General features: G+C 52.7%; 1 protein-coding gene across 9 annotated transcripts in view; it reads left to right on the top strand.

The window, feature by feature from the left end:
* SLC43A1 (solute carrier family 43 member 1) overlaps nucleotides 1-15,342 on the top strand; it is a 42,390-nt gene extending 27,048 nt beyond the window's left edge. For 5 of the 9 annotated variants that reach the window (XM_010334677.3, XM_010334680.3, XM_010334682.3 and 2 more), the window contains 10 exons: nucleotides 288-380; nucleotides 1,957-2,090; nucleotides 4,309-4,487; nucleotides 6,497-6,643; nucleotides 6,733-6,768; nucleotides 7,002-7,140; nucleotides 9,269-9,410; nucleotides 9,667-9,740; nucleotides 11,463-11,586; nucleotides 13,532-15,341. In XM_010334677.3, the coding sequence (XP_010332979.1) occupies nucleotides 288-380; nucleotides 1,957-2,090; nucleotides 4,309-4,487; nucleotides 6,497-6,643; nucleotides 6,733-6,768; nucleotides 7,002-7,140; nucleotides 9,269-9,410; nucleotides 9,667-9,740; nucleotides 11,463-11,586; nucleotides 13,532-13,678 (1,215 nt within the window). In that variant the 3' untranslated portion in view covers nucleotides 13,679-15,341. Of the gene's footprint in view, nucleotides 1-287; nucleotides 381-1,956; nucleotides 2,091-4,308; nucleotides 4,488-6,496; nucleotides 6,644-6,732; nucleotides 6,769-7,001; nucleotides 7,141-9,268; nucleotides 9,411-9,666; nucleotides 9,741-10,982; nucleotides 11,587-13,531 lie in introns of those variants that run through there. The other 4 variants (XM_074401482.1, XM_074401483.1, XM_039471348.2 and 1 more) reach the window with 4 other exon arrangements.
* The last annotated feature ends 443 nt before the right edge of the window (nucleotides 15,343-15,785 follow it).

The following is a 15,785-nucleotide window of genomic DNA, read 5'->3' as shown; positions in this document are numbered from 1 at the left end:
TCGGAGGTGCTATGTAATAAAAGGGCTCCACAAACAACAAACTTGGGAAACGCTGGGATTAAACAAAATTAACAAAATGTCTCTTTGAGGACGCGTCTGGAACCTTATGGAGCAGAAGGGCACTGTGAGTGTGTAGGCAGGGGGCAGAGCACATTTTCCCACATTGATTTTTCTGTTTGCTTGTTTGGCCTTGGGGCTTTTCTGCTGCATATCCTGGGGCTGTTGCTGGGAACACTGGGCAAGGGTCAGGATGTCCCCTGCTCATGGATGCTACTTTACCCCATCAGCTACCCAACATGTTTGGAAACCTGCGCTCCACGTTAATATCCCTCATGATTGGCTCTTATGCCTCTTCTGCGATCACCTTCCCAGGAATCAAGGTATGGAGCTGCTTGGGGGGCCAGCGAGGCCTCCTGGGTTTTCTTTTTGTCTTGACACAAGAACTGGGTGGGGCGGGGTGAGCAGCAGCTAGTGCTGAACCCCAGGTCTGACTTCTCGGCTCTCCTTTCTGTCATCGTCCCAGTGCAGGCCTTCCCCCTCTCTCCTGGGCCAAGGCAAGCTTTCTCAGCTGCTCTCCCTGCCTCTGATCCTTTTTCTCTGTAGTCTGTTACTCATATGACTTCTGGAAGTATCTCAGATGGAGAACAGGCTCACACACTGCTGAAAAACCTCCAGTGGTTAAGCTTCACCTACAGAATCAAGTCCAGCCTCTTTGCAGGCATTCAAGGACCCTGACTCTCTGGCTTCATTCAGCCTTTGAGGCCACATTTTTCTACACCTTCCAGAGGCTGGGTGGTTTTGGTCCAAGTCACAAAGTGAGTTTATGCCAGGCTGGACCCTGGGCAGGTAAACCTGATGTCCCTGGAAGCTAGCAGACCAAAGTTTTAGCTCGGTGCAAGCTGGGAGCCTCTGTTTCCTCTGTCAAATATCAAAGCATCCTTTAAGGCGTGCTCCTCAGTCTCCACTGTGGGCAATTATTTTGTTATTTTAGAAGGCACTTTTGCTCAGCGTCTCCAGAGGAGTTTGAAAGAGCGCATGGGTGGGGGGCCATCGGTTGTTCTGGTAGCGGGTATGGAGGGCGGGCAGTTCTCCCTTCTTTTCAACTGAAGTAGTGTTTGAGGAGCCAGATCTTACCCTCCACACATTTGGGGGTGTGGCCCCTTCGAAGCTCTATCCTGTCCCCAGGGAGGGAAAGGCCTCGTGGTCCAAGACTGCAGAGAAACAGAGGTTTGAGCAGGAGCCCGAGGGGAGAGCAGGCATTAGTCATCCTGGGCAGGTGGCAAGGGGAAGACAAGAGGACAGATGTCTTCTCTGTGCACCAGCTTCTTCCATCAGGGGGACTGAACATTTGCACAGAATCTCATTTAATTCAGAAGCTATCTGCCCTGGGGTTGAGGGGTCTTAGGCAGAGCACCTGTCCCTCCCTCTCCCCCACCCCCCAGTTGTTGCAGCTGGGAGCACCCAGGAAAAGAGAGATAAGGCTGAGCAGGACCAGCCTGGGTTTGCCTTCCCCCCGGGGAACGTGTCAGGAAGGGGCAGGGTAAACAAGGTTAGGATGGGTAGACCTAGAGTGTTAAGTTTCCTTTGTTCATACTACGAAATGGACATTTTTGGGTGAACATAAATGAGAATGTTTGCGGAGTCATAGGCAAAAATGTATCTATCTTTTTATGATCGTGGAAATTTCAGAGCCATTTTGAGCCGGGGGCCAGCAACTTCAGGTTTTGTGGCGACTACTTCATAGCTCTCTAGGGGGGCTCAAGTGAAAAAGAAAGAGGAATGATGGATCTTCTGAGTCTGACTCTAAACTTCTGGTCTTGGTTTCCTCATCTGCAAACTGGGCACAAGGACAAGGGGAGAAGAGACCTTCTTTAAGGCCTCTGAGGCCTGGGATCTACCTTGGTGGGGTCTGGGGCCAGGCAGCCTTCCCCACGGGCCTTCCCCCTCCTTTCACAGCTGATCTACGATGCTGGCGTGGCCTTCGTGGTCATCATGTTCACTTGGTCTGGCCTGGCCTGCCTTATCTTTCTGAACTGCGCTCTCAATTGGCCCGCGGAAGCCTTTCCTGCCCCTGAGGAAGTCAATTACACGTGAGTGGCTGGACTGGGCAGAGACTCTCTGCATGGCCAGACTCTAAGTGGCCAGGGCTGTGGTGATATGATAGATGGAATTAGCTTTGGATTCAGAGAGACCTCAGCTCGGACTTCTGCTTGGCAAATCACTTGAGCCCTGCAAGCTCTGCTTTCTCATCTGTACAATGGGCCTGTTCCTACCTACCCACAGGTCGCTTTGGTTGGTTTGTTTCTTTAGAGGCAGGGTCTTGCTCTGTCACTCAGGCTGGAGTGTAGTGTCTTGGTCCTGGCCCACTGCAGCCTCAAACTGCTGGGCTCAAGCAGACCTCTGCCTCTGCCTCCCAAGGTGCTGGGGTGATAGGCACATACCACCATGACCAGTTAATTTTTGAATTTTTGGTGGAGACAGGGCTTTCTATGTTACCCAGGCTGTTTTGAACTCCTGACCTTAAGTGATCCTTCTGCTCTGGCCTCTCAAAGCACTGGATTAGAGGCATGAACCACCATGCCCACCTCCCAGGGATGTTTTTAAGTAATAGAGTTGGCACATAACAGGTGGTCAAAACACAGTAACTATTTATTTTTTGAGACAGAGTCTCACTCTGTCACCTAGGCTGGAGTGCAGTGGTGCAATCACTGCTCACTGCAACCTCCTGAGTTCAAGCAATTCTCCTGCCTCAGCCTCTTGAGTAACTGGGATTACCGGCGTGCACCACCACACCCAGCTAATTTTTGTATTTCTTAGTGGACACAGGGTTTCACCATGTTGGCCAGGCTGGTCTCGAGCTACTGGCCTCAAGTGATCCACCTGCCTCGACCTCCCAAAGTGCTAGGATTACAGGTGTAAGCCACTGCACCCGGCCCATGGTAACTACTTTTGTGGGTGCAAAAGTAATTGTGGTTTTTGCCATTAAGAGTAACAGCAGGCCGGGCGCGGTGGCTCAAGCCTGTAATCCCAGCACTTTGGGAGGCCGAGGCAGGTGGATCACGAGGTCAAGAGATCGAGACCATCCTGGTCAACATGGTGAAACCCCGTCTCTACTAAAGATACAAAACATTAGCTGGGCATGGTGGCGCATGCCTGTAATCCCAGCTCCTCAGGAGGCTGAGGCAGGAGAATTGCCTGAACCCAGGAGGCGGAGGTTGCGGTGAGCCGAGATTGCGCCATTGCACTCCAGCCTGGGTAACAAGAGTGAAACTCCGTCTCAAAAAAAAAAAAAAAAAAGGAGTAACAGCAAATATTGTTGTCATCCTTTCTGGGTTTGGAAGAGGAGATCAGAGTAGGAGACACCTCAGCAACAGCACTTGATGCCATGTGGTCCCAAAAAGCAAGCACTCCACCTTTTGTGGGGCAACCTGAACACAAACTTTTCCCAGCCCTAAGTTCAGCAGAGGCAAGGGGCAATACTCCACATGAAGCAGATATGGTGACATGACAGAGCTGACTGTTGTTACGCCAGGCACTGTACTTACGCCAGCGTCATACCATCCTCAAAAGCTGTGTGATGTAGATTTGGTATCGACTCCGTTAATAACATAGTAACAACCCCATTATAACTCCATTAATAACTCCATGCAGGGAACAAAGTGACTTTCCAAAGCTCATGCCATTCAAAGGAGGGTGAATCTTTGGTTGGACAGAGCCTGTCTGACTCTGGAGTCTGAGGTCTTTTTTTTGTTTTTGAGACAGAGTCTAGTTCTGTCACCTAGGCTGGAGTGCAGTGGTGCTATCTCAGCTCACCGCAACCTCTGCCTCCCGGGTTCAAGCAATTCTCCTGCTTCAGCCTTCCGAGTAGCTGGGACTGCAGGCGTGCACCACCACGCCCAGTGAATTTTGTATTTTTAGCGGAGACGGGGTTTCTCCATGTTGGTCAGGCTGGTCTTGAACTCCTGACCTCAGGTGATCCGCCTGCCTTGGCTCCCAAAGTGCTGGGATTACAGGCGTGAGCCACTGCGCCCGGCCAGAGTATGAGGTCTTAATGCCACCTCCTCCGTGGGAACAGCCCAAGTGAAAAACAGCTGATCTACTCTTCATTTACTTGGCATCTGTGCTAAGTTGGTCCCTGAGCCAAGCTCTGAGTGACACAAACAGGACACCTGCGTTAGGGAGCTTGTGAGCTTGTCAGTGCTGGGAGAAGGGGTGCTGGACACCTCTGGGACGGCCGCCTAGCAGTAGGCTGTTGAAGGTGGGCTCTGTGTGGTGGGTTCCCCTACACTCTGGCCCGGCTACCTGCAGGAAGAAGATCAAGCTGAGTGGGCTAGCCCTGGACCACAAGGTGACAGGTGACCGCTTCTACACCCATGTGACCACTGTGGGCCAGCGGCTGAGCCAGAAGGCCCCCAGCCTGGAGGAGGGGTCGGATGCCTTCATGTCCTCCCAGGATGTTCGGGGCATTGCAGAAAACCTTCCTGAGAGTGAGTGTCTGGCCAAGGTGGCAGCCTTGGGGGACAGGGGTGGTGGGTTCTCACATTTAGTGGTCACTCGTGTTCCATTATTTATTTGCACCTCTCTTCAGTCCTTACAGCACCCCATGATGTAGGCGGGATGTGCTCCCCATTTACAGATGGGCAAATCAAAGCTCAGCTAACTCTGGGAAGTTCAGATTCTGGGTTACCCTGCTGGATTCCTGGGATAGGGGAGGGAGGAGCTTCCAAAATGGGGACAAGGTCTCTGGGCCCGTTGGGTGGCTGGTTTCCTCAGCACCCCTTGTAACCTCTGAGGTTATTGCGTCAGGTGAAGCCAGGCCTGGGAGCCTCCCGGCAGGAGTCCTCCACACCTGGCTGGCCTATGCCCCCTGCTGGTCACGGGAGGAGCTGCACCACCTGCCTAGGCCACAGGGTACATGAAGATGCCAGGACTGCCAGCTCCATGATAAGTGGAAGGAGTTCCTTGGAGTCAAGAGCCGGAGTTAAGGGCTTTGAGTCCTGCTCTCCAGTTATAGGCTATGTGACTTGGGTAGATCACCTAATCTTGCTCTTGGTTTCCTCACCTCTTAAGCCCACAAACTGCGAAGTTAGTAGTGATGATTGAATAACACCATGGATGTGGAAACTCTGTAAAGTGCAAACCGGTGTGAAGTTTGAGGCTGGTTACCCCCAGGGCCGATTCTCAGAGGGCAGCGTGGCTAAGGGCATAAGCCGGCGTTCAGCTGACTGCTACTCCCCGCCCTGTGAGCTTGGCCAAGTCATTTAACTTCCTAAGCTGCAGTTTCCTCATCAGTAAAATGTGATAAGGATAGGGTTGTTGTAAGATTTGATTATATGTGATAATGCATGTCAAGTATGTAGCCTAGAGTGACTGCTTTAGAGTTGTTTTTTTTTTTTTTTTTTTTCCTTGAGATGGAGTCTTGCTCTGTCATCCAGGCTGGGGAGCAGTGGTGCGATCTCGGCTCACTGCAACCTCTGCCTGCCAGGTTCAGGCGACTCTCCTGCCTCAGCCTCTCGAATAGGTGGGACTACAGGCCTGCACCACCATGCCCAGCTGATTTTTGTATCTTTAGTAGAGACGGGGATTCACCATGTTGGCCAGGCTGGTCTTGAACTCCTGACTTCATGATCTGCCTGCCTTAGCCTCCTGAAGTGCTGGGATTACGGGCGTGAGCCACCGTGCCCTGCCAGTTTTGTTTTCTATAAAATAGAGACAGGGTCTTGCCGTTGCCTGGGCTGGAGTGCTGTGGTACAATCATAGCTCACTGCAGCTTTGACCTCCTGGGCTCAAGCGATCCTCCTGCCTCAGCCTCCTGAGTAGCTGGGAATACAGGTGTGCACCACCATGCTTGGTTAACTGAATATTGTAGGTCTTGCTGTGTTGACCAGGCTGATCTTGAACTCCTGGGCTCAAGTGATCCTCCTACCTTTGCCTCCCAAAGTCTTAGGATTACAGGCGTGACCCATGGCATCCCGCTGAGTTATTTTTCCCACATGAAGCATAGGATATACATCCAGAGAGCACCTAAAAATGTTCTGAGCTGGGCCGGGCGCAGTGGCTGATGCCTGTAATTCCAGCACTTTGGGAGGTCAAGGTGGGTAGATCACAAGGTCAGCAGTTCAAGACCAGCCTGGCCAAAATGGTGAAACTCCATCTCGACTAAAAATACAAAAAATTAGCTGGGCATGGTGGCAGATGCCTGTATTCCCAGCTGCTTGGAAGACTGAGGCAGAGAATAGCTTAAACATGGGAGGCAGAGGTTGCAGTGAGCCGAGATCGCGCCACTACACTCCAGCCTGGGTGACAGAGCAAGACTCTATCTCAAAAAAAAAAGAAAAATGTTCTGAGCGGAGCGACCTGGAGACAAGTGAGTCTGAACGTTCTTGTCCTCTCCAAAATCACACAGTGTCATTCCCCACAAGAACTGCATGAGCTGGGATAGTCAGAGGGCAATGGAAGATCTGGGGCTCAGGGATGCCCCCTGCTGTCTCCCCAGGGTCTGTCCCCTTCCGCAAGAGCCTCTGCTCCCCCATTTTCCTGTGGAGCCTCCTCACCATGGGCATGACCCAGCTGCGGATCATCTTCTACATGGCCGCCATGAACAACATGCTGGAGTACCTTGTGACGGGTGGCCAGGAGCTTGGTGAGGCACCGTGGAGGCCCCTGGGGGCTGGGGGCACAGGAGGTCACCTTGGCTGGGCCCCCCCTCACCATACCTTCCCCTACCCACAGAGACGAAGGAACAGCGACAGAAGGCCACAGAGACAGGTAGGGCAATGAGAGCTGGGCCCTGGCCCACAACTACCCCGCTGCAACCTGCTTTCCAGGGGGCGGGAATCCTCTAGACCTGGGCCCACCCAGGTAACCCTGGGCATCTGGGGGATATAAGAGTCTGAGTTCAGAGGCAGGCGATTTTGGTGCTCTCTGGCCTCCACTGGAAGGGGTGGTGGTGCCCACTGAGTGCCAGTTCCTGACCCCACTGCCCTTTCCCTCCTGCCCAGTTGGGTTCTACTCCTCCATCTTCGGGGCCATGCAGCTGTTGTGCCTTCTCACCTGCCCCCTCATTGGCTACATCATGGACTGGCGGATCAAGGACTGCGTGGATGCCCCGACGCAGGGCACTGTCCTCGGAGATGCCAGGTGACCTGCCAGCACAGGGATGGTGACAGCAAGTGGTCAGGCAATGCTTTTCATTTTCTCTGCGCTTTTATATCCAGCATCTCATTTCTTTCTTCCAAGAAACCTAGCAGAGCAGGGGTACCTCTCCATTTTACGGATGAGGAAACTGAGGCTAGAAAGGGACCTGGCTTGCTTAATAATAAGAATAGCTAAGGCAGAGTGCTGACTATACACTTGGCACCTTGCCTTGTTTAGGCCTACAAGGCCTCTCTGAGGTAGGTGCGTTCGTAGCTTCATTTTGCAGATGAGGATGCCGAGGTACAGGGTTGCACAGTGAAGTCACTCACCCAAGATCGCACAACTTTTAGTGGCAGGCTCCAGAACCTGTGTTATCTGGGTACACTCCAAAGTCTTTTTAGACTTGCTGGAATAGAGTTGGTATATTATGCTGTATAACAAATCACCCCAAGGCTTGGCTTCTTTTTTTTTTTTTTGAGACAGAGTCTCACTGTGTCACCCAGCTGGAGTGCAGTGGTGCGATCTCGGCTCACTGCAAACTCCGCCTCCCAGGTTCAAGGAATTCTCCTGTCTCAGCCTTCTGACTAGCTAGGACTACAGGTGCCTGCCACCACGCCCAGTCAAATTGTCACTTTAAGTAGAGACGGGTTTTACCATATTGGCCAGGCTGGTCTCAAACTCCTGACCTTGTGATCTGCCCACCTCAGCCTCCCAAAGTGCTGGGATTACAGGTGTAAGCCATCATGCTCGGCCTTAGGCTTAGCGTTTTTAAACAATAGATACTTCTCATTTCATACAGTTTCTGACAGTCAGAAGTCAGGGAGAGACTCAGCCGGGTGATTCTGACTCACAGTCTCTCTAATGAAGCCATAAGCCAAGCTGTGGGCCAGGGCTGCAGTCATCTGAAGGGTTCACTGTGGTTGTAGAATCTGTTTCAGTTCAGTTACTCCCATGGCCTCTTCACAGGTCTGTTCAGGACATAACACCTGGTTTCCCCCGAGCAAGAGGGCTGAGCAACAGAGACCAAGACAGCCACAGTACCTCTCTCAGATAATCTCAGAAGTAGTGCACCATCACTTCCATTACACTCTATTGGTGGCATAGAAGAACCTGGTATTCTGCAGAAGGGGATTGCCCAAAGCGGGGGAATTCCACGAGGCAGGATCCTTTGGGGGCTGTCTGGTTGGCTGGAGAACACCATTGAGTCTTTTTTGTTTGTTTGTTTGTTTTTTTGAGACAGAGTCTTGCTCTTTCACCCAGGCTGGAGTGCAGTGGCACAATCTCAGCTCACTACAACCTCTGCTCCATGTTCAAGTGATTCTCCTGCCTCAGCCTCCCCAGTAGCTGGGATTCCCCATTGAGTCTTGAACCCAGATTCTGTGACTGCTTTTGCTCTTTTTGTGTTCATCCACATGGTCCCTGTTTATCCTGAGAGGATGAGAGAAAGAGACTGGGAAAGAAGGAAATCCAGTGGCTTCCCTCCCTGCTAGCGGAGCCTGGCCCTGGCACTGGTCTTCCTCCTCTACCCTCTGTTCTTAATGTGACCAGGGTTCCCTAGCAGGGCCCTTCTATCCAGGACACATGGGCTGCCTGTCCTCACCCCAGCCTACTGACCTCTGTCCCCGGCTGGCCTCAGGGTCCTTGATTATGCCAGAGAGAGGAAGCACTGGACAGTCAGGCCGACCTGCTGTCCCCAGGAGGGCATCTGCTTTTGTCCAGGGCAGGGACACATTCCTGAGGACTTCTGATGAGAGACAGCGTGAGAGCTTCCCATTTTCCACCTTCCTTCCCATCCTTGGTTCTCAAACTTTCGAGTGTGCATGAGAATCATTTAGTGGGGGATATTTGTCCAAATGTAGATTTGCAGATCTCCCTGCTGAGATTCCGAGGGCTGAGATCAGGTCTGTGAATCTGCAGGTTAAGAAAGCACCCCCATGGATGCTTGCGTCGTTGTATAGGGGAGCAACACTTTGAGTAACATGGAGCTAGAGAACACGGGTGTCTGTGGGTGTCCCATGTTTTCTACTGCCCCAACAGCGAAGGCATATCTGAAGCGGGGAGGAGCCAGGCTGAGAACCAGGGAGTTCTGGGAATGTAGAGGCAGCAGCCAGTGACTTCCCGTTCTCCTCAGGGATGGGGTTGCTACCAAATCCATCAGACCACGTTACTGCAAGATCCAAAAGCTCACCAATGCCATCAACGCCTTCACCCTGACCAACCTGCTGCTTGTGGGTTTTGGCATCACCTGCCTCATCAACAACTTACACCTCCAGGTACCCACCTCCGTCCTTCCCCTCTCCCTGCCTCCCGGGACTCCTCCAAAGGGATGGTCCACCCAGCATCTGCCTTCCTGGAAGCATGGTTCTGGTCTTCCGGATCTATTTTCCGGGTTCTCCGGGAAGTGTTTGTAGTAGATTGGATTGGCAGGGGGGTAGAAATGGAGGCCCAGTTGGCCTCTTCTCCCTACCCCTCCTTCCTCCAGCCTCCGAACACTCTCCTAACCTCTTCACATGCTCTTTTTGGTTTTAGTTTGTGACCTTTTTCCTGCACACCATTGTTCGAGGTTTCTTCCATTCAGCCTGTGGGAGCCTCTATGCTGCTGTGTGAGTCTGTTGGGCTGAAGCGCCTTCCTGAGCTTTGCACCCTTGATCAGAGAATCCCAGGGCAGGGCTGGAAGGGCCCCAGGCATTCCCTAACTCACCCCTCTCTGAGCCCCTCTGATGGCAGGGAGCTCACTTCCTTAAAGACAGCCTACCCCGCTGTAATGGACTCCCCCTGCTGGCGTCTTCCCTGTAATTGACTCCCCCTCTTGGTGTCTTCCCTTAGAGGAAGCTGAAATACCTGGCGTGATGACGCTTTGGTCTTATGACTGCTGTTTGAAACGGCCCCCAGAGTGGCCTCCCCTCCATGCCTACCCTGAAGAAATTTCCCAAGGGCAGCCATTTGCCTTATGATTTTCCTCTTCATGTTAGACAGTCCCCACTTCTCTCTCTCCTGGTTTCCCCTGCGGGGCACTGCTGAGGGACTCTCCCGTGTGTGTGTGATGGAGTGACAGGACGTTACAGTAGTGATGACAGAATCATAACCATTATCGAGTGCTTCTTTGGGGTAGGCAGCAGGCAGGGTCCTCGGCCATCATCCCTGAGTTCAGCCTCACTGCAGCTGTCTCGGCAGAGGGCAGCTCAGTTTCCTTCATCTGCTCAAGCCAGAACCCTGGAGTTTCCTTGATTCTTCTCTCCCTTACCCTCCATGTTCCGTCCAGCCCCGGTGCAGCCAGCAGCAGCTTCCACACACCCCAAATCTGACCCCTCTTGTCACCTCCACTGCTGCCTCTCCAGTCCTAGCCACTAACATCTCTAGGCTGGATTATTGTGGCAGCCTTTAGTCTCCCCACGTCTGCCCTGCCCCCTCCCTCAGTCTATTTTTAACACAGGGGCTGCAGTCACCTGTCAGGACATAAGTCTCTGCACATCACTCTGTGTCGTCCTATCTCATCTGTCTCAGAGTAAAAGCCAAAGGCTTTACTGTGGCCCCAAAAGCCCTCCCACGATCTGGCCCCAGCACTTCCCTCCTCTCTAGCTCCCCTTCCTCCCTTGCTTCCTCTGCCACAGCCACAGTGGCCTCCTAGTGCTCCGGAAGTCCCAAGCATGTTCCCTGCTTGGCATCTTTGCCTGTACTAGTCCCTGTTTCTAGAACATTCTTCTGCAGATATCTGCAAGGCTCCCAGTCTTACCTTCTCTCCTTCTTCGGGTCTTTCCCTGACTGTGCTCGGTGGGGCCTCCCTCGACTGTCCCAAGCACAGTTGCAGCCCCCTGACTGCCTCCTTCTCTGGCTTTTCTCCTTAGCGTGTATCACTGCCTAACACTCTGTGCGTTTCTCCTGCTTATTGTCTGACTGCTGCCTGCTCCATCGGAAGGCCACCTCCTTGAGGGCAGTAATCTGTGGGCTTGCTTGATCGCGATATCTCCAGCACCTAGAGCAGTGCCTGGCACATAGTAGGTTCTCGGCTAAATATTTGTTGACAGACTACAGTGGACAGTCCTGTGAGGTCAGTGCCCTCCCTGTTATTAATGGAGGAAGTGGGGCTCAGGAAGTTTGAGCCTCTTGCTAATATTACACGTACAGGAGGTGTCAGCAATCAGGTCAGTGGCCCTGAAGTTGCATTTGCCCTGAAGGCTGGGAACCAAAGGGCCCAAGCAAAGATCCTGAACACTGAAGCACCACCCAGCCTGCCCAATGGGGACCATGTCGGGGAGGGGATAGGAGAGGTGCTGGCCTGGGCTGAAGAGGGCCACGCACCCCGATGCTCCCCGTCTCGTGGACAGGTTCCCATCCAACCACTTTGGGACGCTGACAGGCCTGCAGTCCCTCATCAGTGCTGTGTTCGCCTTGCTGCAGCAGCCACTTTTCATGGCGATGGTGGAACCCCTGAAAGGAGAGCCCTTCTGGGTAAAAACCAGGGTTGGTGGGGGGAGGGGATGTTAAAGCCACTCTCTTGGGGGCAGAGGTGGGGCCTTGTATGTGGCCAGAGGCATCTTGTATGTGGTGCTATCTGTCACTCATCTGAGGTACCTCGGAGGTCCCTAATCTGCTGGTCCCCAAGTTGCCTGCGTTTAAGAACCCCCCACAGAGTGTTTTAAAAATCCAGATTCCCCAGCTCACAGGATATGTCAGCCTGAGCCTAGGAGTCTGTTTGTGTTTTTAATTTATTGTTACTTTTTATAGAGAAGGTGTGTTGCTCTGTTGCCCAGTCTGGAGTGCAGTGGTACAATCACAGCTCACTGCAGCTTTGGACTCCTGGGCTCCAGCCTCAGCCTCCTGAGTAGCTGGGACCACAGGCGATAGCTACCATACCCAGCTAATTTGTAAAAAAATTTTTTGTAGAGATAAACATGGTCTTGCCATGTTGGCCAGGCTACTCTTAACTCCTGGCCTCAAATGATGTCACCTTGGCCTCCTGAGTGCTAGGGTTACAGGCGTGAGCTACAGCGCCTGGCTCCTACATGTCATTTTCAATAAACTCCAGGTGCTTTTTGAAGTGGCCCAGTCCCGATTCTTGGGCCTGTGTTCAGGCACAATTGGTCCAACCCAGCTCTACCTAGTGTGGGATCCTGTCTCCAGCACCCCTGAAAGGGAGTTCTTCCCTCTTAGCTTGGATACCCTCAGTGTTGGGGCACCCAATCCGGCAGGAGGCAGCCCGCTGCTGGTAGACAGGCTTTTCCTTACCTTCACTCCTCTGCCTCCCTGAAGCTGATCTTTCATGTGCCCTGTGGGGCCACCAACACATAAACCCTCCTCCCACAAGAACTGATGAAATAACCGCTTCCATTTACCGAACACTCGCTATGTGCTAAGCATGATGAATACTTTTTTTTTTGAGACAGAGTTTCACTCTGTTGCCCAGGCTGGAGTGTGGTGTCGTGATCTCAGCTCACTGCAACCTCCGCCTTCCGGGTTCAAGCGATTCTCCTGCTTCAGCCTCCCGAGTAGCTGGGATAGCAGGCATTCGCCCCCACGCCCAGCTAATGTTTTTGTATTTTTAGCAGAGATGGGGTTTCACCATGTTGGCCAGGTTGGTCTCAAACGCCTGACCTCAGGTGATTCACCCGCCTTGGCCTCCCAAAGTGCTGGGATTACAGGCATGAGCCGCCATGCCCGACCCTTGTGCATAACATTTTTTTTTTTTTTACTTACATCTTCACCACAACAGCCCTAAGAAGGAGGCACTTGGTAAGAATTGCTATTATTTGCCCAAAGTCACGCAGAGTGGTATGCGAACCGAGTCAGAGCCCGTGTGTCCTGGGCCTTCCGAGTCTTCTGTCTACCAGGCTGGGCATCCCAGCTCCTAGAGCTGTGTCTGAGAGCCTCCCTCTCGCCACCCTGAACCAGAACCCATTGGTTAACATCTCCAAAGGTCAGAGTGGTGAGCCCAAAAGGTCCAGTTTCGGGAGCGGCCTGACCAGCCCAGACTCTACAGCAGTGTGTCTTCCTCATACTTACCTAGAGAGTGCTGTATGGTATGGGCATCCACCAGGCCCTGCCACTTGCTAGACCCAGGCAGTCTCAGCCACTTTGTAGAACTGCTGGACTTTTTTTTGAGATGAAGCCTTGCTCTGTCTCCCAGGCTGGAGTGCAATATAGTGTGATCTCTGCTTACCTCTACCTCCGCCTCCTGGGTTCAAGCGATTCTCCTGCCTCAGCCTCCCGAATAGCTGGGATTACAAGTGCACAGATTAGCTGTATTTATTAACTACATTTATTAAATAAATATAAGTATTAGCTGTATTTATTCTGGCTCAGGACCTGGAGACGAATGGCCACCTTCTCCTCCCTATTGGAGGCTAAGGGCAGATGAGTACCCGCCTGACTCTATTTCTCCCTCCTTGTCCCAAAGGTGAATCTGGGCCTCCTACTCTTCTCACTCCTGGGATTCCTGTTACCTTCCTACCTCTTCTACTACCGTGCCCGGCTCCATAAGGAGTACACCGCCAACGGGATGGGCCCACTGAAGGTGCTTCGTGGCTCTGAGGCGACTGCATAGACTTCTGAGACCCAGGGACCTGGATGACAGGCAGTCAAGTCCCGAGCAACCACAAGGAGTGCCCCATATGGCTTATCTACCTGTAACGTGCACACAGAGCCGGGGCTGTGGATTCATAAATACCAAGAGGAGTTCTATTTTTGTAAAGGCTGCAAAAAGGAAGAAAAAAAAAAAAAACCTTCAAAAACATCCCCCAAAGCAACGCTCCATTGACTGAAGACAGTCCCTATTCTAGAGGGGTTGAGTCTTCTTCTTCCTTGTATTGGAGACCAGGGTGTGGAGCTGCCTCTTCTCCCCCTCTAGGAGTCTGCCTCCTGGGGGCATCAGCAAACAGGCTGGCCCTAAGGTCCCATGTGCCATGAGTAGGCACACATGCATGTGTCTTTGTGTGTGAATGTGAGAGAGACAAAGCCTGCCCTTCAGAAGGAAAGGGGCCTGGGGTGCCAGCTGTGTCCTGGGTTGGGGGTTGAGGGTCGGCCCCTTCCAGGGACAGGAGGGCGGGTTCCCTCTCTGGTGCTGCTTCTTGCAAGTCTTAGAGGAAATAAAAAGGGAAGAGGGAGACTGGCTGGTGTGCGCCTGTCTTTGGCGGTTGGTGGGGGATGTCTTCCCACACCCCCATCCTTCTTCACCCAGGCTCAGCTGGGCATTAAGTAGGACGCTTGACATGCCAACCCGTTCGCCTCTGGCTGTCTGGCTCACCTCCCTGTTCCTAACCATGCCCTGCCCTTGGTGCTTGGAGGGAGTCCAGATCCTGCTCCCCACTTCCCAGGATTTGGGGTATATCCAGGAAGCTGGCTTTTCTCCATATAGAGGGATTAGGGCAGAATGCTTGAGAAAGAATGCTAAGGTATGACTCAAACTTTCCCACCATAGCATCCCTAAGGCCTGCCGAAAGTAACACTTTTTTGGAGTCTTCCTATTTTATCTTCAAACTTGATGCAAATTTTGAGCTTCCTTGTTATACTATATTTACATTTACTTTTAACATTGAATTGAGGCTTTAAAGTAAATAAATAAATAAATAAAGCGAGGCTTTAAAATTATCTACATCCGGAGAAGATACCATCTTTGAGGACAAGAGATCCTGCAGAAAGACCCATCTTACTCATCCAGCCCTGCACCTGCTTGTGCCCCTGGGACATGAGCCTGGGAGGTTAGAGCAAGTGCCTGAATGAAGAGAAAACTAACATTGGCTTAGGATCTGTCTGTTCTGCACAGCTATCTCATTCTAGCCAATCTACAGCCCAAGAGGTAGGTGTTGTCATTCTTTCTTGTGGCTCTAGGAAACAAGCCCAGAGAGGTTAAGGCACATACCTGAGGGCACACAGTGGAAGGTGGTGGAGCTCAGTTTGGAACCTCGGCCGTCTGTGGAAAGGACAGCTCTGCAGAATGGAGGTCCCAAGCTGCTTTCCGGTTCTCAGCTGCCTTTGGAGCTAGCAGTGACCTCAGAGGCCTTGGCCATCCTCCCCCACCTACAAAGGTTGGCACTGTAAGAGCATTCGGGATAAGCCATCTTCCCTCCCTTTGTTTCTCTTGAGAAGTTAATAAGTGAGACTGACCCACCCATTTTAAGAGGAAAACCTGTCCACAGGGGTCTGGGGACTTGGCGAAGTCACATCCAGATCCCTGGCTGCTCTGACCCCAGACTCCTGACTTCCAACACTGCCTTTTTTTTTTTTTTTTTTTTTTTTGCAAAATACGAAATCAGAATTGGACCGCACCCACCAGCGGGTTCCGCCGGCTTTTAGAGGGCCCGCGGGGGTCTCTGCACTCTCTGTCCGGCATCCTCACTTCGCGAGTAGTCTGGAGAGGTTGAACTGACCCCGGGGGAAGCGCCACGTGCGCGCCGGGCCCTTGTTGCGCCCGGCAGGCGGCGCTGCGCGGCTGCGGCTGGCGCCGAGGGTGTGGGGGTGCGGGGTGCGGGGTGTGGGGTGTGGGGGGCGGCGACCCGGGGGGGAAAACCCTTCCTGCTTCCCGGGTTTCGGGCTCCAGAGCCCTGACCCGGGGCTCGCTCTGCCCGTCCTTTAAACTCTTCCTACACCCTCCCCGCGCCCTGTCCTTGCAAGCGTAATCCGCAGCCTCACCGACCCTCGTAACGGAGGGGTGT

This window comes from Saimiri boliviensis, chromosome 6, assembly GCF_048565385.1.
Source record: "Saimiri boliviensis isolate mSaiBol1 chromosome 6, mSaiBol1.pri, whole genome shotgun sequence".
In the NCBI taxonomy this organism is placed as follows: Eukaryota; Metazoa; Chordata; class Mammalia; order Primates; family Cebidae; genus Saimiri; species Saimiri boliviensis.
The sequence above is the reverse complement of the archived record's forward strand: the minus strand, read 5'-3'. Positions and strand labels throughout refer to the sequence as shown.